The sequence below is a fragment of the Triturus cristatus genome, chromosome 11 (assembly GCF_964204655.1).
Source record: "Triturus cristatus chromosome 11, aTriCri1.1, whole genome shotgun sequence".
Classification (NCBI taxonomy): Eukaryota; Metazoa; Chordata; class Amphibia; order Caudata; family Salamandridae; genus Triturus; species Triturus cristatus.
Genome location: NC_140594.1, coordinates 739,188,347 through 739,215,124, shown reverse-complemented (window position 1 = coordinate 739,215,124; position 26,778 = coordinate 739,188,347). Strand labels below are relative to the sequence as shown.

The 26,778-nt window shown below is 42.3% G+C and overlaps 1 protein-coding gene across 1 annotated transcript in view; it reads left to right on the top strand.

The window, feature by feature from the left end:
- LOC146785394 (guanylate cyclase soluble subunit beta-2-like) overlaps nt 1–26,778 on the top strand; it is a 579,800-nt gene that overhangs the window by 541,350 nt on the left and 11,672 nt on the right. The window contains exons 11-13 of the mRNA XM_085632898.1: nt 7,833–7,981; nt 11,849–11,995; nt 16,436–16,590. Coding sequence (XP_085489024.1) covers nt 7,833–7,981; nt 11,849–11,995; nt 16,436–16,590 — 451 coding nt within the window. The remainder of the gene's footprint in view (nt 1–7,832; nt 7,982–11,848; nt 11,996–16,435; nt 16,591–26,778) is intronic.

The window sequence follows — 26,778 nt, the reverse complement described above, 5'->3', positions numbered from 1 at the left end:
ACCAACCCCACGTGGACATATAAGAATTTGCTTAGAGCCTACTTTTCATGGTCAGCAATGGAATCTGAATGAAAGGCCAGGACTTGTGAAATATGTGCCCCAATGACAAAAACGTCAAATCTGCCACCATTTTATCTATTTATCCCCATTCTTCGCATAAGAATGGTCGGCAAAAGTTTGTATGTGATATACCTGGTCATTTTTAATTCTTGCCTGTGTACATGCAGTACGCGTTAGTCATAGTTGACTATTACTTGTAATGGCCTAAGATGAAATAAGTTGAAGAAATGACCACCTGTGGGGGTTTAGGATGTATGTCGTTACAACGCACACTTTTACAACGCATGCACTTACAACGCATTTTTTACAACGCAAAATCCATTACAACGCATTGCATTACAACGCATGACACTACAACGCATTTTTAAAAACTACCTTTACAACGCATTCCATTACAACGCATACTACCTTTACAACGCATACCATTACAACGCATAATATTAAATTGCATTTAAGGTAAGTATTAGATAGTATAGGGGTAAAAATTACTTAATAAGTGTTCGGATAGTATAGGGGTAAAAATTACTATTCTAACTCCAGAGGGTGCAACAGTAGGGTAAGTGTTGGATAGTATAGGGGTAAAAATTACTATTCTAACTCCAGGGGGTGCAACAGTAGGGTAAGTGTTGGATAGTATAGGGGTAAAAATTACTATTCTAACTCCAGGGGGTGCAACAGTAGGGTAAGTGTTGGATAGTATAGGGGTAAAAATTGCTATTCTAACTCCAGGGGGTGCAACAGTAGGGTAAGTGTTGGATAGTATAGGGGTAAAAATTACTATTCTAACTCCAGGGGGTGCAACAGTAGGGTAAGTGTTGGATAGTATAGGGGTAAAAATTACTATTCTAACTCCAGGGGGTGCAACAGTAGGGTAAGTGTTGGATAGTATAGGGGTAAAAATTACTATTCTAACTACAGGGGGTGCAACAGTAGGGTAAGTGTTGGATAGTATAGGGGTAAACATTACTATTCTAACTCCAGGGGGTGCAACAGTAGGGTAAGTGTTGGATAGTATAGGGGTAAAAATTACTATTCTAACTCCAGGGGGTGCAACAGTAGGGTAAGTGTTGGATAGTATAGGGGTAAAAATTACTATTCTAACTCCAGGGGGTGCAACAGTAGGGTAAGTGTTGGATAGTATAGGGGTAAAAATTACTATTCTAACTCCAGGGGGTGCAACAGTAGGGTAAGTGTTGGATAGTATAGGGGTAAAAATTACTATTCTAACTCCAGGGGGTGCAACAGTAGGGTAAGTGTTGGATAGTGTAGTGTAATATTATGCGTTGTAATGGTATGCGTTGTAAAGGTAGTATGCGTTGTAATGGAATGCGTTGTAAAGGTAGTTTTTAAAAATGCGTTGTAGTGTCATGCGTTGTAATGCAATGCGTTGTAATGGATTTTGCGTTGTAAAAAATGCGTTGTAAGTGTAGTGCGTTGTAAAAGTTGCGTCGTAAAGGTTGTTCCCCGGGGGTTTACAATTCTTTATTAAAGTTTCAGCAGACTACAATTTTCAGATGCCATTGTCACTGACAGTGCGGTCCAATTAACTTTAAGAGACTGACTGATTCTTTTTGGAGCATAATACCAAGCACATCACCACTGCCCCGTATGATCAGAGTGCAATGGGCAAGTAGAATGTATGAACTGTTATTTAAAAGATAATGCTCAGTTGGCCATTCATCCTAATAACTACTTGTCTTTAGATGTAGGAAAAATATTGTGATCTTATAGAATCACTATACTATGGGCCCTATTTACAAATGGCATTTTGTAGTATGTAAAGTAGTACTGCATAATACAACTTATTATAAAATGTAATACACAGTGGGTGAAACGCTCCATCTCCACCTCTCATTTTCTTTCCTACAAGTAGATCTCTGCATCTGTAAGCGTACTTCTTAGTAGTAAATGTGAGAGGGGCCAGAGGGAGTTGGTGGGAAAATGGAGACTATCTACTACAAGATGGGAGGTGTTTACCAAAGATAAGGTGGGGATTTAGGGATAGACTGGCTACTACAAGCATTTACCAACAAAAGAGGAAGCCAGTTGCTGTTCACAAGCTACACTTCTAAAGTTACTACAAACCTAAAGTGGACAAATCGGTAGCAGATTTGGAATGGCCTGCGGAGAGTGCAGAATGGCACAAGTTAACAGATCTATCAGAGAGGCCTCTCTTATAGATTTGCTAATGTGGGCTAGGGTGAGGGAAGAGGCCTGAATGGCAACCAAATTGCTTTTCAAGCACCAATGAACACGGTTATTCCAACTTGAGCAGTAAACGGTTCTGGGTCTTTGACCCTTGAGCTTTCCAGGAAGTTGCAAGTGTCTTCCAAATGGCTAGATCTTATTGATCTAGATTTGGAGAGGGCAGGAGTAGGCGAGAAAAGTCCACAGTGAATTCAAGAAGGGGAGGGTAGGGAGAATTAGAAAGCGGAGAGTTGTAGCCCAGGAGGGTATTCTGGAAATGAAGGGATGTATCCATTGGCCAGAATTCTGAATCCTAGCACCAGCTCACAAATGTTTGAAATGGTCTGTTGAGTCAGGAGGTGAACCAGTCCACTACCAAGGGGACCCAGAAGTAGATTTACTAAAGGATGTTTTGAAATTTTGAAATAACTTTTAAAACGAAACTTGTCATAGATGTGACCTCTAAAATAATCATGTTGCTTGTCAGTACCCAATCAGCAATCATGGGGTCAAAGCGCATGAGGAATGACTTCCTGTTGTCTGCAGTAAAGGTTGCAACAACACTGTTGAGTAGACATAAGCATTGGCATGCTGTGCCCAAGCCATTGGTTTGCAGCATGTCTAACAGTCTGATTAAATTGCCAGCCATGTCCGGAATGTGATTCTGGCACCCTTTGAAGGCATGGTCGAAGTCCTTTCTCAGATTGCAGCCAGGGAGGAGAAGGACTGAAACTATATTAGGATCTTACTCGGGGGTGGAGCAAACCTAATTGCCTTGGTTAGACCTGGGGCTTTGGAGCAAAAACCCAAATGGTTTGTGCTGTGGTTTATGAAGCCAGTGCCTAACAAAATGGGCAGCATGATCAATAGGGAATAAGTTGCAAGATATAGGGTGGCAATGATCGCCACAGTCAAAAATAGGTTCACTGTTAAGTTCCATGAAGGATGTATTTTTTTGAAGTGAGGGGACATCTGTGGGAGTTAGTGCCGTATGATGAGGTTGGTAGCGTTAAAACATCGAATAAGTTACTGTCCGAGGTGAGATCGATGTCTAACTCCATCACCTCACTGTTCACAAGTGGAGAGGAAACTAAGTACTTGCCATAACATATTTTCTCAAACCTGAGCTCTGAGAGCAGTGGGCACAGGGTTCAAGAGCATGTCAGAGTTAGTGGGGCATTTAGAAAGGAGCTTAGTTGAGGGCTCTTGATAAATATACTTGCACTTTTGAGTGACATTCTAAGCCATGTTGTAGGTATTACCAATGGTTGGTTTCCCATTGGGTTTCTCATCCCGAGTAATGTTGCCAGTAATGGATGTACTTGAAGGCGACTCATTACCAATATGCAACTGTGAGAAGGAGTTAGGTTGGGAAGAGGATTTTTACAGGGCCTTAAGAAGAGAGGCTTGCCATGCTGAAGAAAGATGTTACTAGAAAAAGTCCAGGGATGCCTCAAACCTCCTGGAGGAGTCAGTTAAGACCTTTAGGACCTGCCTACTGGAGATGGGAGGTGAGGAGCGGGACTCGCTGGCAAAGTTATAAAAATGCCCCATAATAATATTAAGAGGGGAGGGGCTTAACCTAGGAAGATTAAGGTAGAAAAGGAAGCCTAGGTTATTTTCCTAAGTCTCGCCTTCTGGCTTACTTCCCCCCTATTACTCTTTATATACCCTTTTTTGTGTACGAGAAAGAGATACATAGTATCATGCGCTGCACTGGCAGGCAAGGTGGTTTGAATGAGGAGGTTAAAGGGCTGGAGGGCATTAAGAGTTAGCACCTTACTAGCAGAATATAAAAGATAAATTTGGCATGTGATTTCCCACAATGTGTCATATGAGACATTGGTTGTTTATCTATGCCAGTGTGCAATCAAAGAAAAATGGCGCTAAGGGGAAAACGTGGCTATCCAACAGCACAAGACTCACAGTGAGAAAGAGGAAACCGTTTGTTCCTCAAGTGGGATTTAGTGCAGCAAGAAGTGAGAGGAGCAAGGCATCATTTCAATTGGTGAGAGGCTCAAAGGGGCGTTCTGTGGGCAATGCGAGCTATCATAGAAATTAGTGAGAGACGCAAAATGCAAGGAGGAAAAAGAGGGTAAATAAAGTATGGTAAGAGAAGGGCAAAGAGAGATTTGAGAAATAGGAGAAACAAGTGAGATAAAAAGGAAAAATGAACTGGCTGAGGGAGGGCGTGGAAAAAGGATTTAATATATTGATGGGGTGAAAGATAAAAAATAAATATGACTAGAGTTAGTGAGGTAAGTAATAAAAAGTGAAAATAAGAGGAGACGAGTGCGAGCAAGGAAGACAAGACTTATCTAGATGAGGACAGCAGTCAGAAGATGTTGACTTATGGGTCCTAGCTGTTATTATAACCCGTTTGACATTATATTGTATAGTCTTGATAATTGATGGCTGCTGGAAGTGAAATTGAAGGAGATAGACTATATTATGTTGCCTTGTTGTCTTTAATAGAATCTAGATATCCTTGTTGCACCCTAGGAAAGCCCCAATTATGGTGAGAAGAGCCACATTTTTAAAGCTTTATGGTAAGACAGCGAATGATTGATGGCTCGGAGATGAAAAGGTAAAGTCTTCAAAACTTGGCTGAGAAAATGGAAAAGGCAATACCAGCCACTCATGAGCAGCGGGCCTTGGAGACTATGAGAAGAGAGGCCATATAGTATCTGATAGAGTGACCTTGGCAATAGTGAAACATTTGCTGCAAATCTGCAGGACCGAAGCTATAGTAAGCTCAAAACTCCATGCACATGACTGCAGAGATGACCTGTTAAGCAACCAGTAGCCAGTGCATGGATCTCAAATCTCAGAAAGAGGATGAATCAGAAGAACATTTGGGAAGATAATGTGTGAGGCAAGCCATCAACTTTTTCATGTGCTGAAGACAGTACAAAATGAAGGCTAGAGTGCCCAAGAATAGGAGGAGGCTAAGAATAGTAATTTGGACTACTAATTGACGGGTATGAGAAGGGAGATAGGGGGACTGGGAAAAATCTTGTGAATCAGTTTCTGTAATAAACAAAAAGCAGGCAGAGGAGTGATTATTGACCTGAACAGAATTTCCTCCTCCACAGGTTTACGAAATCTGCCATTTCTTGCAGGCTTCTATGATAATTAAGATTTTCTTATTAATTGTTGGGGCAACTACACTGTATTCTGGGTTTTGAATGTTGGAGTAAGTTGAAGAGATTTACCTAGTTGTTAAGATGGGTTAACTGAAAAACTGGAAGAGGTGATAACACTTCATATGAGGCTGATTGTTGACGCCTTCCTTCAGAAGATACATTGATTTATAGTCACGTAGATGGAGCTTTACTTTGAATGTGCATTCTGATTTTGTGAGTAGTAATCAACAAGTGGTCCATCTTTGATCAATACCATGTAAACTTGTCCAGTGTACGAGGATGCTTCGTAAAAGAAATAAATTGGGTGAAGCCTAAGGACGCTAGATTTTCAATCATTTCACTGGCTTGTTTTTTATTGTCTACCATAAGTTTAATTTGCCCATTAAGATGATTCTATTTGTTAGTGCTTGATTCAACAAATCTGTGTGCAAAATCCCTTTGAGGAAGGAGGTGTTGTAGCCTTGTTTATAGAAAATTAATGTGTAATAAATTTGATTGTGGGCATGGGACAATTTGCAAAGTCAAATGTTCGATGGATTGTATTTTGAGGTACCAGTCTTGGAGCATACTTGTGACTAATGATGAACAAATCTACTATCACCATCTTCTATCACATGATATATTGTTCTTGAAAAATGTAAAACATTGTGGAAGAAGGGTATCAAGAACAAGTGGGAACTAGGGGAGAGAATGTGGTCTCACGGCTAGACTAACGACTTTGGAGCTGGGAAACCAAGGTTTGAGCCTCGGGGTCGTCTCCACATTCTGTGATTCTGGGTAAATCACTTAATCTCCCTGTGCCTACCCAAAAAAATGAATGTGTCCTTGTGTAACCTAACTGGTGCTCATGTAAAGCGCTCCAAACCTTCGGGTCGAGTTCGCGCCATATAAATCTGCAAAAAATAATTGAAAATCCAGGTGTCTGTCACACCTTGGGTACCACATTCTTCTCCTATGGCTAAGTCATTGATTTGTGGTGCATGTTTGACTGCTGAAAGGACATTTAGTAAACTGCTCAGGTTGAAGGGTTTTTGCTGGAGGTCAAGTGGGAGAAAAAGGAGTGAGGCTATGCAACAAAGCTAACCTTTGGGATTTAACTGGTGACGCTGGAGCTATGACCCAAACAACCTGATGTTGGGACCAGATTCTGGACTGGGAATATTTGAGTCTGCCCACTACCCTGGTCTTGGTTTTATGTGAATTGTGACACCAAGGCAACATTTCTGTATGTGTAGTGCATGAACTGGAGGGCTCTGACGTACATGGTCATGTGAGGAAAGCTGTCTGAAAATGGGATTTATGTATGTTCAATCAAATTGTGCTTCTCCCTATCGAAATTCGCTTTATGGGGGAACATTGCGTGAAAGATTTCCTCAAAATAGGGCAGGTGTTTATGACCAGCTTGGATCATGATAATGAATGTTTCATAAAAAATTGTTGGTAATCCCCCACACTTATGCATTAGCTGGGATGAGCTTCCTCAGACCTCTTAGAATGTTATTTCTGTGTGAATCCTTCAAAGAAACTCATTTTCCTAGGTTTGACCCCTTGTCACTGGTAGAGGAGGGCAGTTTTCTGTTTCCTTTATGACAAACATAGAGTGATCAACAATCAGGTGCTTGTGGTAGTTATGCAGGATGACCTTATAAATATTCCTCTAAGACTGTTTGAAATTATGCTGAGAGAGTCAGACATTTCCAAAGAGTTGAGCTTGGACCACTCTGTGGCCCTGGCAAAGGGTGGTCTACATGGTAGCCCCCTCCACCATACCGGGATCAAACAACTTTCAGCTTGGAGGAAGGCAGCTTCTACTAGACTGTAGCTAAATGAAGGAATTTTTATTCATACCATTGTGTGAATGTTCTTACAGGGGCCCATTGATTGGCTCCTTTAACGTCACCATTCAGTGAATCCTGTTACTTAATGTTGTTCTATTCTTTTTTTGCCACATTCAAAGTCATATTACAGCCGTACAGGCATATTGATCCTTTGGGCTAGTTACAACTAGCTTTGGATGAAATATAAATAAGTACATTGGATCTCTTATTTTTAATAGAAACAACACAAGATTGCAAGCCAAGATACTGAAGCATATATTTGAATTAGTTGATGAAACATTGTATGTAACATGCTCTAGAATTTACACGACTAGCAAAGATAGGTGACTAGATGTGTACCCCTGCAGCATCAAATGCACACAACTGTGTAACAATTCCCTGAACTCCATTCTATCTGCTTGTGTTGCACCTGAAGTTGATTGGTTGAAAGTGTTACTGTGATTCCAGTGTGTAGAACGTCCTCAGAAACTCTGCTTTTCCTTGCTACTGTGGTTTTGGTTAATATTCACCTTGCGTAATGGAGGAAATTTAATAGAGTGGTGGAATAACAAACATCACAAATAAATATGTTACACTAAATTTGGTGCTCTTTTCTCTTCAGGGGAGTTTAAGGAATGCACCATATTATTCAGTGACGTTGTGACATTTACCAACATTTGTGCCCAGTGTGAGCCCATCCAGATAGTCTTCATGTTGAACTCCATGTATCTCAGGTTTGACCGGCTGACAACAGTTCATGATGTCTACAAGGTGAATCTTTGCTTTTTTGTGAATATCAATTACTGAATGAATTGTGGTGGAAATTCATGAGCAAAGTGCCTGTTGAATTGTCACCGTTTGATTAAGTTAATGGAGTCAAAATGAAGGCATGTTATTCTTCAATTATTCTCTGCTTAATTTTTGGCGGTGGCAGCAAGTAGTGGGCACCAGCCCTCATTTTGGGGATCAGGACTTATTTTTCATCACTAGACTTTGACTCAAAAAGAGTGAGAAAGGCAAAAAATGAAAAAAAGAATTATAGGAAAGCAGTGCCAAATTGAAAAAGCAGGAAAGAAAAAGAACCTACAAGATTCAGATAAAAAGTCAAAAAGTCTCAGGAGGGGAGAAAGAGACATGAGGCAGAATCAAGACTAGGCAGCCTTAGTACTTGGCGACACTGGAATTCCTCACTGTGAGCAGCAGGTTCCCTAAGAAATGCTTTGGTTCACTACACGTTTTGTACACATTAACCATTGATTATGCTGTGACAAGTGGGCTCAAAGTATGTTGGCTAAATCTATGTCTGTCAAAGTGATTCATTTGCCTACAGTGTGTTAGACGGGGTTTGTTCTTGGCCCAGCTCTGTTCCCTATATATGTTAGTGCTCTGTTTAAGGAGTTCAATATTGTAAGGAGTGCATCTTCCAAACCTGGGACTATGCATGAAAAAAAACTTTTTGCCAATTATGTTGTGATATTTTCTCTAACGGCCATTGGTGCTGCATGGATAACTTACAATTATATTTCACCACAAATCATCAGGAAATTAATATAATCAAAGCAGAAATCACAACAATCTACAATAAAGGTAATTTTAAATAGCATCTGAGTTTCTTAAGTTTTTGAAGGAAACATCATTATGGGTATCGTAGGGTACTTTCTGAGGACTTTTTGAGTTTAAAGCCAAACATGGAGTCAAAGAGTGCCACAGAAAAAGCTATGCATAAATGTACTGTATTAGTTTAATACAATAAATGGTGGTTGGTAAAGTATGGCCCTTAAAAAAACATATACAGCAGCTAGCCAACCTGCCAAGTGGGCATGCCGCGTGTTTCTAATGGTCCTGCCACATGTTGGCTTCATTGGAGGGTGAGAAATACAGGAGTACCCAGTGTCATGATTAGCATGCCCTGATTGAGGTAATTAGAACTGCAACCTGAATTGAGCCTAGAAGGTGAAGTCTCTGTTATGTGCAAAAATGTTTAGTTCTGTTGTAGCAAAGTTTTCTTATTGTATTTCGAAAGAGAACAAAATGGGCAGATTATGCAAAAAGAAAGCTGAACTTTTCCTGTCTCTTTTCAGTGTATGTCCTTAAAGTACCCATATACAGTCTATTTCCTTTAGCTATCAAGTGGAAATCATAGATTATTCCCTGCAATGAGCATAAGACATCATTTGCCTTCATTCCCAGAAACATTTGCACAATGTAATTCTGACCTATGAGGGCATATTTTACGAGTGAAATATGCATGTAAGTATGTATGTATATGCTATTTCTATAGAGCGGATCTAGCTAAAAGGCAATTGAAAGTTCAAGAAGTCATTTTGGCACTCAGAATTGATTCGCACAGAGATTAATCTCCTACTGTGGGTGAGAAGTGGGAATTCTAGAGCAGGAATGTCTGGGAGTTTTGTGAACCCCAACAAACCTACACTTTTATGGGCAGTCATATGAATTTACCTAACCCTCTCAAGCTATAACATTTGTAGTTTTACTCCTTCAAGGGCAGCAGTAAATCCATTCCAGGGTAGGGGTGCAAAGAAACATCCCCCCACAATTGCCCCATGTTCTACCATAATACCAAGATTTAATATCAATAATATGAACTGCACAAAATCTACTACCCCTCTCTAGTCAAAATGAGTAAATGTAGATTACTATTTAGCAATCTACAAAATCTACTTATGTTGACAATACATATAACATTAAGATAAGTAGAAGAGGAGCTATGAACCGTACATTTAAACTTACCTAAACATACTACCTACATTGACATTAAAGTGGCCATCTATACTGTGGAGTCACAATTGTTGCCGGTTGATTTTAATGACCTCAATATTTTTACATATAACAATTGGTGGGAGTGTACTCCTGGGAGTAGATATGTATTTGTTGTGGGGAAAAAAGACAAGTGTATTTGTACAAGTATATAATTTCCCATGTGAAAAAGGGAAACATAACTATTCCAAGATTATGCCTGAAGAGCTATGCTTACAGATTTCAAGGTGTAAATTGGATACATACTATGAATTCCACATATTATCTAAAAATATACATTTTATTTTAGACCATTTTTCCTTTATGGGAGTAGCCCTTTTATTAGGTGCACCTGAACACAATGCTTTATCATTTTTGAAATACCTCTGTTAAATTAAAAGATTCATCTACATTCATACCTTACAATTACAAAAGACATCTTGACTGACCAAAAGAGTGATGCAGTGAATGAATGAACTAATAAATAGTGGTGGTTCACATTACTATTGATGGCTTCATTGTTTAGTTGCCCATATCTAAGCATAAGGGACACTTAGCGTATGTTCTGAAAGATATCCTGAGTCTTATGGGAGAGTGAGTTAAGAAAAAGATGTTAAAATGCTGTTAAATAGTACAGAACATGTTTAAGGAGGGAGATACTGCAAAATAGTTGAAGGAATATCACATGTTTGAACTATAACTGCCTTAAAGTAATAGTTGCACAAGCAAAGGAAGATGTAAAAATCAGATGGGATAGGATAGGATAGTATTTATAGAGTGCACTAAACCAAAAGATGTCAAACTAATATATGAGATAAAAGGAAACACATTTTGTGAGAAACATTCTATAAATGTTTTAAATAAGTCTTTACATTCTTAGGGGTGATCAACCAGCCATAGAGAATTTCAAAATAAGTTAATAGGTTATTCATCACACATAAAAACAGACATACAAACCCATATAAACAGACACCTCCTTGAAATCAAATACACACAATCTAACCAACACACACACACACTGGATTTCTCTCTCACACACATGCAAACACACACACAGAAACACGCACACATGCTTGTGCTCCTCAGCTATGTCCATGGTGTTGTCTTCTAGAATTGAAGTCCCTCTGTGACAGTTGCGTAATGCAGCCACTGGCCAACTTTCAACACTTATAGCCCTTTTTAGACCTATACCCGATGGAACAGATATATAGCCAGTGATGACAGAGGAGATAGAGAGTTACAGATTTAGGTCTTAGAGTGCTCAGCTTAGAGTACTACAAGAGCAAGGGGTTAATGACAGGAAAAGTATAGAGTCAACTGTAGGTAGATGTATCGTTCACTCTGTTAAATTCAGGTATCATTTCCTCATTCCATCTTTGGCTGAGCCAGACAGGCATTTGGCCAAGTGTAGCCAAGACAACTGTGGCTTCTGTCAGTCCTGAGGATGAAGACATTCAGTGACCCATAGCTGACCAAAGTGCCACCCCAACTCTTGCACCATTCCCCTACCTATACACTCTGCGTGTGGATGGGGCTGACAGCTCAATGCCCATTGGGTCGACATATGCACGTGTGCATGGAAGAATACTGGCAACGTTGATGAACTGAAGTGAGTAATGGCATTAGCTTAGTTATTTGCATTGAATTCAAGTGGTGTGCTTACCGTAATGTGGAAGACGCCTTTGGTTCTGTGGTACTGTTTTCTGCTGTATCTTTCTGCAAACCAATCATCCTTTTTAAAAATATATATTTAATATGCATTAAGTGATTTAAAATGGAGGGTTGAGACCTTGTTGGTGCTTTTTGGAACATGACCCATATTTAAGTATGAAATAGCATAATTGAGGACTGAAATTGTAGCTCTGAATGTCTTTTCTAAAGGTGGAGACGATAGGTGATGCCTACATGGTTGTCGGTGGTGTTCCGGTGCCAGTGTCAACTCATGCTGAGCGAGTTGCTAACTTTGCTTTGGGAATGATTATAGCAGCCAAAGAGGTGAAGAACCCTGTGACTGGAAATCCCATCCAAGTAAGTCAATGCAACTTGACCTTTTGTCATCTTGAATTTTCAGCGTTTCATAATACAGTTTTTGCCAAACTGTATCCAAAACTGGCTCATTTTAGTTATTACAATTAGGGCTAGGGTTTTATAGTACTTATTTCTTTGACATTTCAATCTGTATTTATTCATATTTATTTTGTTCTCAATTTCTCTGTGTTTATTCATATTCGTTGTACGTTTTGTGAACAATGAAGCAGCAACTTCTATATTTCCATTTTTATTTGACAAATAAATGTATACTCGCACTGTTGCAAAGACTAGAAGTGACACAATCAGAGAGTTTGCAACAAAAGGGCTTTTCCTAATGTACAAAAGTCCTTTTAAGTATTGGAACGTTCTTTTCAACTCATTGAAGGTTTTATGCAATCCTGTCAAAATAGGCGGAGGTGTGAAAGGGGCATCTCCTACTATTTATCATCTGAAAAGGAACGTACGGATGTTTTTTTACTGCAATTGCACCATTGAAAAGTTACTGATCCCCAGGTTGGGGTGGTAGCTGATTCAGAAAGGGGAATGTGGCATTTAGGGGACCATCCCCTTGTTGAATCATGTCCGCAGCTTCAGGTGGAGTCACCATAAAAGAAACGCCACCTGGGCCTTTAATGGACAAATCCAGTGAGGAATGTCTGTTGTGCTGTGCCTTCCTGCATTAGCAGCCAATCACAGGGAGTCACAAATTGTGACCAGCCTAATTAATGTTCATTAGGAAGATAATTTTGTTACCCCATGAACAATTGCAGTACAATCTAGTAGTATGTAGGTCACATTGCAAATTGCGTTCCCATTCGCAAGACAGTTGATGTGCAAACTGCACTTCCATGGTTTGTGAATTGCAATGAGACAGATGGCAATTAGCAGTGCAAGAAGCACTATGCAATGCATCACTCACATGCAATACATTCCTATGAAACAATAGCACTATGATAAAATGCATGCTCATTTGAAGGTGAATAAAGCTTTAGTAAGAAAACTTTCCTCATTTAACTCACCTGGGGCCAGATGTATACAACAGTCCTTCGGTGAAAAGTACTCCAATTAGGAGTTCAAGTCCGAAAAAATGATTTTGCAATGCAAAAAAAAAACATTTTAAATTGGTAACCTTTGACTGACTCCTGTAATGGCTTAGAAATAGATAAGGAATTACTATTTGGAAGGGGTGTGTTGCAGTCGTCCCTTTACAATATCGATTTATATTCATATGTGTCAATGGTTAAAGACAGAAATAGCTGTTGTAAACCGTTGAAAAGTTAACAACACCCAAGTTGGGGTGATAACACGTTCACACAAGGGAAGAGGTCCCCAGGGAACCCTTTTCCCTTTGTGAATGTTATAAAACGTTTTTGGGGGGAGTAAACAGTAGTCCACAGGATCACTTCAAACTCTAAAACAAACAAAAAAAATCCAACTGTTCTTTTTAAATGTAGCCACTTTAAAGAATATGGGCTGCATAAAAAAACGACTTTATTTAAATACAATCACAGATATGGCGGTCTGTTGACCCCGGCCGGTCATCATCCATGTTATAGCATCCAATCAAAGTGAGTCAAGCTTTGCTACCTACCTCATTAATATTGCTGAGGTAGGTAGGATTCTGACCCACTATATTTGTTTTTAAAAGAACAGACCCATTAGTACATAGGTCGGTTCATAAAAGTATTTACTGGTAGCAAAAATACTGGTCCCAGTTTGCGACCAGTATTTTGTGACCAGATCTTTGTTCATCTGGCACCCTGTTTGTAAAGCTGCTGGGTAAGCAGTCCTGATGTGTAAAAACTGAAAAATGGGAACATTATCTGTAATGTCCTCAACTCAAAAGCAAATTTAAATTTCTTACAACACTAGTTAAATATCAATACAAATATACATATCGATAGGATTCATGAGGACTTCATAATAAGACACACATCCAAAATCAAATATGCTGGAACTACTCTAAGATATCATTATTTAGTCCAGTTAACCCTATCAAGCACACATTAATTTGCTATGGGTCCTCTTCAAGCACGGCAGTTGATTTATATATTTTTTGTATTTATTGTTGTGAGAGAATCAGCTTCAAGACTCACATAAAACAACAATGACACATTCCCAGAAAAAAATTGCACAATCACAGCTAAATAGAGAAAATGCCTAGAGGTATTAAATAAAATAAGAAATCTGGCTGCCAAGTACTGTTAACATATTTGCAGGTTAAATTTGAAAGAATAAAGACGGAGAGATAGGAGAGATGAATCGGAAAAGCATTTCAGGATTCAACTTTTGCTGTGCTAGGTAGCCCACAATCAAATCGAGTACATTTCTATCCGATCTATAGTTGTTCTGTATCGTTCTTAAATTGAAAACAATCCTTAAGATACCCATGGGTGGAACCCTGTACTGACTCCCCTAATAACCCTAGTACTTTGTGCTAAATCAACTCCTTGATTGGAAGCCAGTTGAGTGCCTTGATCATGTTTCATCAGATGGTTAGTGTTTTAAGACCGTACATATTCTGGATCGCATGATTCTGTGCGGCTTGCATCTAATTCAAGTTGGACTGGGCCGCATTTTGCTATAGCGCAGAACAGTATAATGATCTTTAACATATTACTGCTTGCACCAGTAGAGTAAGATGTTAGTTACTTAGAAGATGTGCCAACTTTGAAAGATTAGAGATGGCAGCGGACCTCCATAGTGCAGCAGAAGTCTGGTCCTCAATATATGCTTAAGTATCTTGCTGACTCCACTGGCAGTCCAGGGTAAGCAAGTTCAGTAGGAGAGAATCCCAGAGTTGACTGTTTGGCACCGAGGCCAAGATCTCTGTGTTATTTGCATTGAGACATAGATGGCTGGCTAAAATCCAGGGGCAGTATCAGGATGCCATTTTCTGCGCTGTGCCAGTGCAGGAGGGGTCCATGTGCATTTCTTCGGCATCTTCAGTGCATACATTAACTTGAAAAATCTCCAAGTTAATGCATGTCTTGCAGAGAGCAGACCTCAGACACACAACGATCTACACCACTCAAGCTAGATGAAAGCAATCTAAAATTACTTAGCTGGCTGTAGATAAAAGCAACTAGTTGACTAGGCCAACACTTGCAGTAGGCTTAGAGCTCTCTCATTGCTTACCATTGGTTGGCTTTATTGTCACCATCTTTTACTTGGTTCCTATTAGATGGCTTGCCTTTCTCTTCTTGTGTTTGTCCCTCCTCTCAAGCATATCCTCTTTAACATCCTTTTGATTGGACAGCTTGTATTCTCCCATTACTCAAATTCAGATAACTGCTTTTTTTCTTTTTTGCTCAGTTCTCCATTATAGGGTATGTGCTTTGTAGCTCCCTCCCTCTTGTATTGGTTGCCCCAAATACTCCACTCCCCCATGTGCTGTGTGTTACTCCCTCATCTTCCCACCATGCTCTCTTGCTTTCTACACCCCTCCCTAGCACTTTAAAAAAACTGAAATTCTGGCTTGCCATGGGCTCAGTCTGTATCCTTGCCTCCCTGCCTCCACATTGCTGCCCCCCTCCACCCGCTCTCCCCACCCATTCCGCTATTAATACACTAACCCCTCATGGACCGTAACATTAATATTCCAAGGAGGGACCAGCAGCTGCCATTGCCTGCGGGGCTGCTCCACAGTGTAGCAAGCACTTTCATGTCACATAAGTACATTTTTTTATTCACTGATCCTGATGGCATCCATCATCATGGCTTTTTAGATCTGTAAATAAATAAAACAAATACCGTCAATGTCACTCCTAAGGCTTAAAGGTGGGCGTAGCATGTAATTTTCTGAAGCGCAATTACACTGAACTACTGCAACAGTATGAGATTCTGCTTAATTACACAAGAACAGTAGTTCAGCATTTAGCTCTATTTTCATAGCGCAAAAATGCCCTCCCATGCTCAAAATTGTCCTAAGGATGCATTTTGCTCTAAGAAATAACGCTAAATGCAACAGAACAGGAATAGCAGCATGATTTTTCCCTCAAAGTACTCACAGCATTTAACCCTATTTTTTTTAACACAAAGCACACCCTCACGTCCAGAATTGACGCCAGGATGCATTTTGCGCTAAGAGATAGCGTTAAATGCAAAAGAACACAACTCACTATATTCGTAGTTTCTGTGCCTATTTTCAACCCACATTATTTTTAATTACGCAAGCTGGCAAAATTGCGTAAATATTGCTAATTGCATGTCAAAGTGTAACGTTGAATTACTGAAATTAATCTGATTACTCTGGCATACATAAAATGGCTACCAGGCATGATGTGCATGTCTACTATAGTAATGCTAGGCAGCCTGATTGTTTCCTCATCCTGTATTGAGCAAATCAATGCTGTTTTCCAGTATTTGTATAGAGAAATGCTAGATTAAATTTGTCATGAAAGTCAGCTCTTAACTTATATTCTCTTCTTTGCAAAGATTAGGGTTGGGATACACACTGGCCCAGTATTAGCCGGAGTGGTTGGAGAAAAGATGCCTCGATATTGCCTGTTTGGTGATACGGTGAATACAGCATCTCGGATGGAAAGTCATGGTCTGCCGAACAAAATACACCTTAGTCCGAGTGCTCATAAGTAAGTAGTGTACTCATAGATAAAGTCACCTGTATGAAGAGTTTATTTTCTAAAATTACCAGGTAATAGGAGGAGCAGGATTAAGGTGCTGAAAACTTACTAGAGGGAAACTACATTTAAAAAATGTATCCAATTTTATACACACAAATCTAACCTTTATCACAATGTCTACTAGGTCGACCTCAAATAGCTCCGTGACATTAACACAGCACTGGACCATATACTCCATTAGGTCAGCTGCATTATAGCGGATTTCTAAAGGTCTTACCAAAGGCAGCATTGCTTCAGCACACCTAAACAGATCACCGTATATCAGGGCATTCCACAGTGATCCCAACCACATTTTGAAATATAGGATAAGAAAAGTATAAGATATGAGTGGTCGACCCTCTTTTATAGCTATTAAAAAGAATCTGCTACTATGCTGATACTCTTCATGGCAGGAGGTGAATCACAGACATTGTGCAATTAAATGAGTAAATTAGATTCTTACATTAAGGGCTTTATTATGAGTTTGGCGGTCCTCCTGTTGGCCCACCACCGACGCGCCAACAGGAGGACAGCCAAGCCTGTCGAGTGCCTGCCCAGCGGATAACAACTGTAATCCTTTACAAGTGGGCAGTCTCACAGCTGAGGCTGTGTAAGGCTCGTAGGTAAGCCTTAACTGCGTATGCCGCTGTGACAGCACCTACAGCACGTTCCTGCACGGTGTGGCATGCATGACCCACCGTGTAGGAACTGGGGTGCAATTCCAGCGGGGCACAACATGAGCCCCCCGAATGCACCTCCAGGCCCAGGAGTAAGCAGGTTCCCTCTCCGTCACCCTTTTCATGGTGGGCTTACTGCCATGAAAGTGGTGGTGGACAGGCAACTATTAAGATGCACAGCAGTGCTGCAGAGGGACCACCAGCATATTGCTGCCCCCTTCTGCTGCGCGACAGGATCCGCGGCAGATGGGGAGGTCCTGTGGCGGTCTGACCACCACACTCTGATTACTGCTGGCGGATCAGCAGTGTTGACGGTGATCGGACTGCCGCCGCGAGTACGGCGGTCCTATGGATCGCCTTACTTGCAATAAGGCCCTAAGTGTGTTTTTGTATAGCGCAATGATCACGCAATACTAGGGGTTTGAGTGCTATTGTAGGATTTGGTGAGATTGTCTTTTTCAGTTAGCCGCCTTCTTTAGACATATGCAAAAAGAACTATTGATGGACAGAATGCAGAACAATGTCATACATTCACCCTAGTACAGAGATATGGGCCTAAATCCATCATTTTTTTGCTCACCATGCCATTCCAGTTTGGACCCAGCCATATGCAAATCAGTCTTGACCCTGTACCCAATGGAAACAGTCGAGCCCGAACTGCCAGGCCAGGTCCTCCCTGGACTGGAAACAAGCATCCTAGGACCGGTTTCGGGGTTTCACCCCTCTTCAGCCAGGATAGCTTGATTCCAGTGACATGGAGAGCACGGGACTCACGTCTGAGCATACCCGTCCCACTCGGGGTGACAAATGCAAAAAGAACTATTAATGGACAGAATGCAGAACAATGTCATACATTCACCCCAGTACAGAGATCTGGGCCTAAATCCATCGAGGCACATGGTCAGACTGATTTGCATATGGCCATGTCTGAACTGGGGTGGTGGAGTGAGCTAAAGAATGATGATGGATTAAACCCAGATCAGTTGCCTGGGGTGAGTGTTTGCAATGGTCAACACTCCGTCCATCATCCCCTTTGGTTTTGCTTTGTTCGCCCTATGTTGGCAGGGTATGCCCAGACATGGGTCCCTTGCTCACTTTGCCACTGGATTCAAGATAGCCTGGCTGATGAGGGTTATGAACCCGAAAATGGTCCCAGGATGCTTGTTTCTGGTCCAGGGAAGACATGGCATGGCAGTTCGGGCTGGACTGTTCCAATGAGGCACAGGGTCAGACTGATTTGCATATGGCCATGTCTGAACTGGGGTGGCGGAGTGAGCTAAAGAATGATGATGGATTAAACCCAGATCAGTTGACTGGTGGTGAGTGTTTGCAATGTTCAACACTCCGTCCATCATCCCCTTTGGTTTTGCTTTGTTCGCCCTGAGTTGGCAGGGTATGCCCAGACGTGGGTGCCTTGTTCACTTTGCCACTGGATTCAAGATAGCATGGCTGATGAGGGTTATGAACCCGAAACCGGTCCCAGGATGCTTGTTTCCGGTCCAGGGAAGACATGTCTTGGCAGTTCGGGCTGGACTGTCCCCATGAGGCACAGGGTCAGACTGAATAGCATATGGCCATGTCTGAACTGGCGTGGCGGAGTGAGCAAAAGAATGATGATGGATTAAACCCAGATCAGTTGACTGGGGTGAGTGTTTGCAATGTTCAACACTCCGTCCATCATCCCCTTTGGTTTTGCTTTGTTCGCCCTAAGTTGGCAGGGTATGCCCAGACATGGGTCCCTTGCTCACTTTGCCACTGGATTCAAGATAGCCTGGCTGATGAGGGTTATGAACCCGAAAATGGTCCCAGGATGCTTGTTTCCGGTCCAAGGAAGAAATGGCATGGCAGTTCGGGCTGGACTGTTCAAATGAGGCACAGGGTCAGACTGATTTGCATATGGCCATGTCTGAACTGAGGTGGCGGAGTGAGCTAAAGAATGATGATGGATTAAACCCAGATCAGTTGACTGGGGGTGAGTGTTTGTAATGTTCAACACTCCGTCCATCATCCCCTTTGGTTTTGCTTTGTTCGCCCTAAGTTGGCAGGGTATGCCCAGACGTGGGTCCCTTGTTCACTTTGCCACTGGATTCAAGATAGCATGGCTGATGAGGGTTATGAACCCAAAACCGGTCCCAGGATGCTTGTTTCCGGTCCAGGGAAGACATGTCTTGGCAGTTCGGGCTGGACTGTCCCCATGAGGCACAGGGTCAGACTGAATAGCATGTGGCCATGTCTGAACTGGCGTGGCGGAGTGAGCAAAAGAATGATGATGGATTAAACCCAGATCAGTTGACTGGGGTGAGTGTTTGCAATGTTCAACACTCCGTTCATCATCCCCTTTGGTTTTGCTTCTTTAGACACGTGTCAGTAGTTCAATGCCAGTTATGTGGCTAAACTGTTTGTCAGCCTTTCAGGGAGTAGGCCTGCTTTTGTTTTGCTGGTACATTCACTGGAGGGTGTTACAAGATTGAGGAGGTGATCTTGTGACCATTCCCAATAGCCCAAGTGTGTGATAAATTGGAAGTTGCTGTGGGAACAATAGTAGGGCCTCAGTCACTGATGTTTGATCAGGTACTTGCATGATGCAGCACAGTGTTGCCCTATGAACATAGGCCTTTAAAATGGTCAGCAGATTGATTCTCTATATTTTTGCATTATATTTAATGAGCAGCCATACTAACCTTTAGTTAATTAGGGCCTAAGTCGATTTCCTTGACCACACTCCATGATTTTCCTTACACTACGTGCAATGGGTAACCCCATCAGAGGAGCTCAGAATGGGGCCTTTGGCCTTTCATGCTTTTCTTGGATCCCAAATTATCATCCAGGGTCTTGTGAATGTGTTACGTCAATCTAACGTTTGTGTTTGCATGTGTTTGTGTCTGTGTGTGTTTGTGTATGTGTGGTATGAGTGTGTTTCAAATGCCTTGACTATTATTTTGTACTGCTGTGATCCTACATTTGGTCAGTGAGATTTGAGATACAGCAGGCAAATTATGTTAATTACGTAAAGGGATAAAGCACTGCAATATTTTAGAACAAATGGGTCAATTGAGTGTGTAGTGGCTGGGATCTGTGTTTCTTGTGTAGGAATGTGTTTATATTGATCAAGGGTGTGGTATGATGGATGAGTTATATTATATTACAGTACCCTGTATGGTGCCGTGCTTTAATTTGTGAAACAGCCTTAGTGAGGGAGAGTGTTATGTAAAACCAATAATGTAAGGTGGTGATAAGAATTATACGTGGTTTTGCTTGGTTATTTAATGAGTTGAGTGTGATACATGCTATGAACTGTACAGTGAGATAATATGAGGTGTATAGTTTGTGGTGAGTGTTGTTTGTTGTGATTCAACAGTGGGTGGTGAGGTTTATTGAGTAGTGTAAAGTATAATGCAAGGTGATATGTATAGTGTGGTGTGGTGATGGTAAGCGAAGATGTGAAATCTTAAACTTCTGTGTGTTTGAAAGGGATGTGTAGTGAGGTTGTGCAGTGTACTAGATTAAATGAGGTGATATGGTGTGTAATGGCTCATTGTAATGTGAAGACATGGTTGTGTTCAATTGATATTATGTGCTGTTGTTTCTTGGGTGTAGTGTTGAGATAGACAGTGATGTGTATTATGCTGTGTAGTGCAAATGGCCTTGTGTTGGAATGTATATTGTGATATTGTTGGACTTGGCCCTTTTTGCAGGGTCATCCCTAAACTTTTTGCCTTCCTCCTGCATTTTTTCTGACCTGTTGTTGGCTGTTTTATGACTCTGGGCACTTTACCACTGTTGTTCAGTGCTAAAGTGCATATGCTCTCCCTATGTAAAATGTATATGTTGGTTGGATTCCATGATTGGCTTATTTGGTTTACTATCAGACCCCAGTAAAGTGCACCAGGAGTGCCCAGGGCTTGTAAATACAAATGCTACTGGTGGGCTTGCAGCACTGGTTGTGCCACCCACAGAAGTGGCCTAGTAAAATGTGTCTAAGGTCTGCCATTGCAGAACCTGCGTGCAGTCTGGTACTGTCATGCTGACTGGGCAAGTGCACCCACTTGCCAGTCCCTAAACCTTCCCGTAACTTCATATTAGTCACCCCTATGGTAGGCCCAAGGGCAGGGTGCATTGTAAGCATAAGGGCTGATGTGTGTGGCATGTCCTAATAGTGAATTACAGCCATTTTCGTTTTTCACTATTGTAAGGCTACCTGTTCTCCATAGGCCAGAATGGGCTGTTAGAATTGTTACATCCTATGATCCTAACAGACCCAGGGAACATGGTAGAAAATCGAGTTTAGTATGCCTGAACTCAGAATAATAAAATACATCTTTTAGTAAAGTTTATTTTAATATTCTGTGTTTGCAAATACCACTTTTAGAAAGTTGGTATTTGCTTGCCTAACCATTTCAGCCCGCCTCTGCTATGATGTGTATCTGCCTGTCTGGTTTGTGTGAGTGACAGGGCTGGGAAAACCCAGAGGGGCAGGGCTAGGTAGCCTGGTGGTGAATAGAGAGATTGACATCCAGATGGGTGGGAGGAGTGCGCCTGGACTCTGAATAGGGCTGTGCTCTGCCACCACAATGCTGGCTCCACCTCCTGTGGAGCGGCTGATGTCTCTGCCCTGCACCCTGAATAGAAAGGCAGAGTCATGTCAACAAAGTGCTCAAGAACTATTTTGGACTGGGCAAAGGCCCCTCTACCCCAGAGGAACAAAGGAATTAGGGGTATAAGGATTGGGACCCTGCTCCCAAGAAATTAGATCCTGCTTGACAAGAAGAACCTCTGCCTGAGGAGAAGGAACTGGGAAAGCTGTAAGGAGGAGTACTGTCCCTGACCTGGGGGATTGGCCTGCAGTGGTTGACTTGCTGCTGGAAGGAGAGGAGAAAAGACTACAAAGACTTTAATTCAACTTGTGCTTAAAAGATCTCCAAGGGCTTGTGCTGAGCTTGCCCCCTGAACGAAGTCCCAGGACCAGTGGACTTCACCCCCCAGCTCCCCAGAGTCTTTTGGAAGTGCCTGCTGCTGTTGTTGGGCCTTCTGAGGGACTGCAGGTCACAAGGAGCTGGAAGCGCGACTCAAGGAGGAGAAGCGTGCCGCCGTCGCAGCTATTGTCGTCGCATCTCGCAAAGGGTGTCGCCGCTGCAGCATCACATCGAGCGGAAGCGTCTCGCATCATTCCGGAAGTGTCTCGCAACGCTGAAGAAGCGTGTCGCCATCGCAGCCATCGTAGCTGACGCATTGCACCGCATCAAGAGAAGAGTCTCGCATCAAGGAAGAAGCGTGTCGCCATCGCAGCCATCGTAGTTGTCGCATTGCACCGCATCAAGAAAAGCGCCTCGCATCCACGGAGAAGCGTGCTGCCGTCGGAGCTGCTGTCGTCGCATCGCGTAAAGGGGTGACGCCGCTGCAGCATCGCATCGAGCGGAAGCATCTCGCAAACGTTGGAGAAGAGTGCCGCTGCAAAGGCCGCTGTCGTCGCATCGCGTAAAGGGGTAACACCACTGTAGCTAACGTATCGAGTCGAGTCTTCTCGCAACATCGGAGAAGCGTAACGCATCTGGAAGATCTTCACGTCTTTATTTCTTTGCACCAAACACTTCATCGCATCAGCATCGTTGCAACACTTTCGTTGCCCTGCGTGTCGCATCTAAGGTACATTGACTTAAAGTGTCGCATTTAAGAACTTAAGAGAACTAAGCAAACTTCTACCATCTAAAGTAACAGTATTGTGTATTTTTGTCGTTTAATGGTCTTGTGGTAACTATATAAAGAATCCTTATTTTTAATATAAAAACCTGTGTGGTGTCCATCTGTAGTGTTGTCACTTGGTTACTGTGTATGTTCACAAATGCTTAACCTATAACGCTCTGAGTTAAGCCTTGTCTGCTCGCGCCAAGCTACCTAGAGGGTGAGCAGGGGTTATTTTAGGAGTGTAACCCCGTACCCTGACTAGAGGAAAGGTCCCCTGTTTGTCACAAGTACCTACCTGTGCCAACCAGAGAACCCGTATTCTAACAGATATGGTTTTGTGATGTGAAGGTAAACTGATGATGTGTGAAGTGGTCTGGTCTTGTTTGCTGTTTTATGCCATTGGCTGTTTCATGGTCACCTATTCTGTGCGGACTAAGGAGCCGATTTATATCTTGGCAGTACAGATACTCTGTTGCAATGGTGACAGAGTATCTATACCCTCTAGATAATGGTCTGCATGCCCGATTTGGATGCAGGTAGACCATAGGTTTAATCACAGTGGAGACGACACTGTCTCCGCCGTGATTAAACCTCACCAGTGGCCCTTTGGAGTAAGGACCGCCAGAGGCAGACCTGTAATTCTGCCCACCTAATTTAGATGGGTTGAACCAGATGTAATTTTTTACTGCCCATCAGCGCCAGGAACACCCCGGCAGTAGGGGACCATGAAAACTGCTACAAGCTGGCCTCATCATGCGAGCATTTTCTTTTTTATGTTCAAAAAGAAAATCCTATTTCAGTATTTTCTTTTCGAAAAGAAAACTGTTTGGTGCAGGGCTCGGTCATGTTGATGGATCCCTGCAGCAAATTGCAAAGGGAATTGACAGGAACTGCTGTGACGGCAGTCCCTGCTAATGCTTTATAAGTGATTGCCAGCTTGGCTGTCATTTATAAATTTGGCGGGTGGCTTCTCCGTCAGGGCGATGGAGTAATTTACTCCGTTACCCTGGAGGTGAAATGAACCACCCACCGAAATCTAAATTGGCCCCTTAGTCTCAAGGCATTAACTTTAAACATCATGAGTAAGCGTTGTATGACATAGTAGTGTGGTATTTTGAGTGGAGTATTGTGAGAAAAGTGAAGAGGGTGTGAGGAGAGAATATGCATAATGTAAGGAGATGCCTCTTTTTGCATAATCATTTTTTAACTGATGCTGGAGGTATTTGGACTCTGTAAATTGGTAATCTGCTACACAGGCCCAGTTCCTGTGATGTGACCCTTGGTTACAAATCCTAATCGTCACATTTAACTTACCTATAAGCCCCTAGCATATGGTACACTGTGTACCGAGTGCCAGGAAGTTAAATGTCACTAGTGTACTACAGCACCTGTTGTGCCACCAATATGATGACAATGCAAAGCATGTCTCCAGGCTGTCCCCTGCAGCCTGAGTGTGCAGTTTTGAGACTTAAATATGACCTGGCAAAAGAAACAGTTTGCAAGGCCTAAACCTTCCTTTTTAATGCCACCCCTAAAGTAGGCCCTAAATGCTCATAGGGCAGGGCAATAGGACATGTGTAATTAAGTTTTATATGTCCTAACAGTGAAACATTCCCAAAGTAGTTTTTCTCTGTGGTAAGGTTAGCTCACCCACAGAAAAGCAAGGGATTACATTAAAACACGTTATAGTGCATAATGTCAGTTTGGGAATAGCTAGAACCATGATTCAATTTCTCAATTTATTAGTAATTGAAAATCCAGTCTAATGGTCAGTCGTATTTTAAATTACTATTTTAAAGATGCAACTTTTAGAAAGTTGTTATTTTCCTGGCTAAGTCAAATGTGTTTTTCTGCCAGCGTTCAGTGTCCTCTGTTAATGGCTCTCCTGTGGTGAGATGTGTATTGCTCCCAGACAGTGGACAACGGTGTGGGTGTGGGGAGAGGTTTTGCCACCTGACAGGATGGCCAACTGGGCTGTGCACAGGAACTTGATGAAACTTCAAAAGATGCCTACCCTGCCACAAGCAGATGTAACTCACACCTAGGTCTGCCAGTTCATTGTTGTTGTAAATGCCTCTTTTTGCAGGGTCACCCCAAACATTGGCCATTTTTTCCCTTTTTTCCTGAATTCATTTTTGTTGCCTTTAGGACTCTGGGTACTTTACCACTGCTAACCAGTGTTAAAGTGCATGTGCTCTCTGCTAAAAAAAAATTAACATTGGCTTTCCCAAAATTGGAATATTTAATTTACTTATATCTCCCTAGTAATGTGCACTACATGTGCTCAGGGCCTGTGAATTAAATGCTACTAGTGGACCAGCAGCACTGATAGTGCACCTACTTAAGTGGCCCTTGAAACATGTCTCAGGCCTGCCACTGAAGAACCTGTGCGTACCGTATACACTGCCATGTCAACTTGGCATTTAAAACCCCTTGCCAAGCCTTAAACTTCCCTTTTATTACATATACGCCACCCGTAGGCCCTAGGTAGCCCAAAGGGAGGGTGCTGTCTAAGTAAAAGGCAGGATATGTACTTTTAAGTTTTACATGTCCTGTTAGTAAAAAACTCCCACATTTGTTTTTCACTGCTGTGAGGCCTAAACCTCTCTTAGAATAACATTTGGGATTCCTTATTACATTTATTAAGCTGTAATTCTTAATAGACAGGGGATGGACCTGACATTGTTGATACTTAATGGCAAAGTCGAATTTATCATTACAATTTTAAAAATGCCACTTTTAGAAAGTGTTTATTTTTCTGCTCTTAGCCCTTTGTGCCTGTAGCTGGCTTCCAATACCCGTCTGGGGTGGGTGACAGCTGGGCGTTGTGCATTCCTTCTAGACAGCCACACACAAAGGAAGCTAAAGTGTGACTTCATGGGCCAGTCACATCCTGGTGGGCCATCCTGGGCAGGATGGGAAGGAGGAGTTAAACACAGCCTCACATTTAGGCTGTGTCCAGTCCCTTCACAAAGGACTGCTTAAACCCCTGTTGTGAGTCTGGAGCCATGGCAGGAAGGGAGGACCTCTGTACACTTCAAAGCCCCTCTTTGAAGTCTCCCCCTCATCAAAGGCACCGCTGGGTATAAGAACTGGAACCCATACCCCACCACTTCAGTACACTTCTGGACCTGTGAATACTCTGCCTGGAAGAAAAAGTGCTGCTGTGCTGCTACAAGGGCTGCCATTCTGTTTGAATGTACTCCACAAGGAACTGCTGACCTGCTGCCCTCTTGAACAGGACCTGCAACCTCCACCTTGAACCCAAGACCCCAGAGTGACACAAAGGACTGCTGGCCTCCTGATTTGAGCTTCCGAGCTTCAGGGACATAATAGGCTCCCTACAGCTTCTGGACTGACCTATCTTCAACAAGCACCTGACACCCAAGAAGTGCCTTTCATGTCCTGTGCCCTGGAAAGTGTTTTTTGCCTCCTGAAATCAAGCTTTTTGGCTCTTTTTGAATGCGTGTGGGCTAGTTCACACTGAAACCATGCCGGTGCAAGTTCATCTCTTCACCCAGCAAGTATCGCCCCTTGTGACCACGAGGCTCCAGCCTGCCTGTCCGTGATACCCGGCCATCTCTTGGCACCTGCGTACCACTGCCAGCGGCGCTCTCCTTGATCCTGGCTAGCTTCTACCCTGCGAATGGAACTCTTGGCCCATTTCTTGAGAAGGTAAAACTTCCGCTGGACTTATCTGGGACTGTATCTGACCCGTTCTCCATTGCGGTCGGCCTGAACCTTTGGATTAACCCAGTCTAGCGTGACTAGATATCTCAGGTTGGCTCTTTATGCTTTA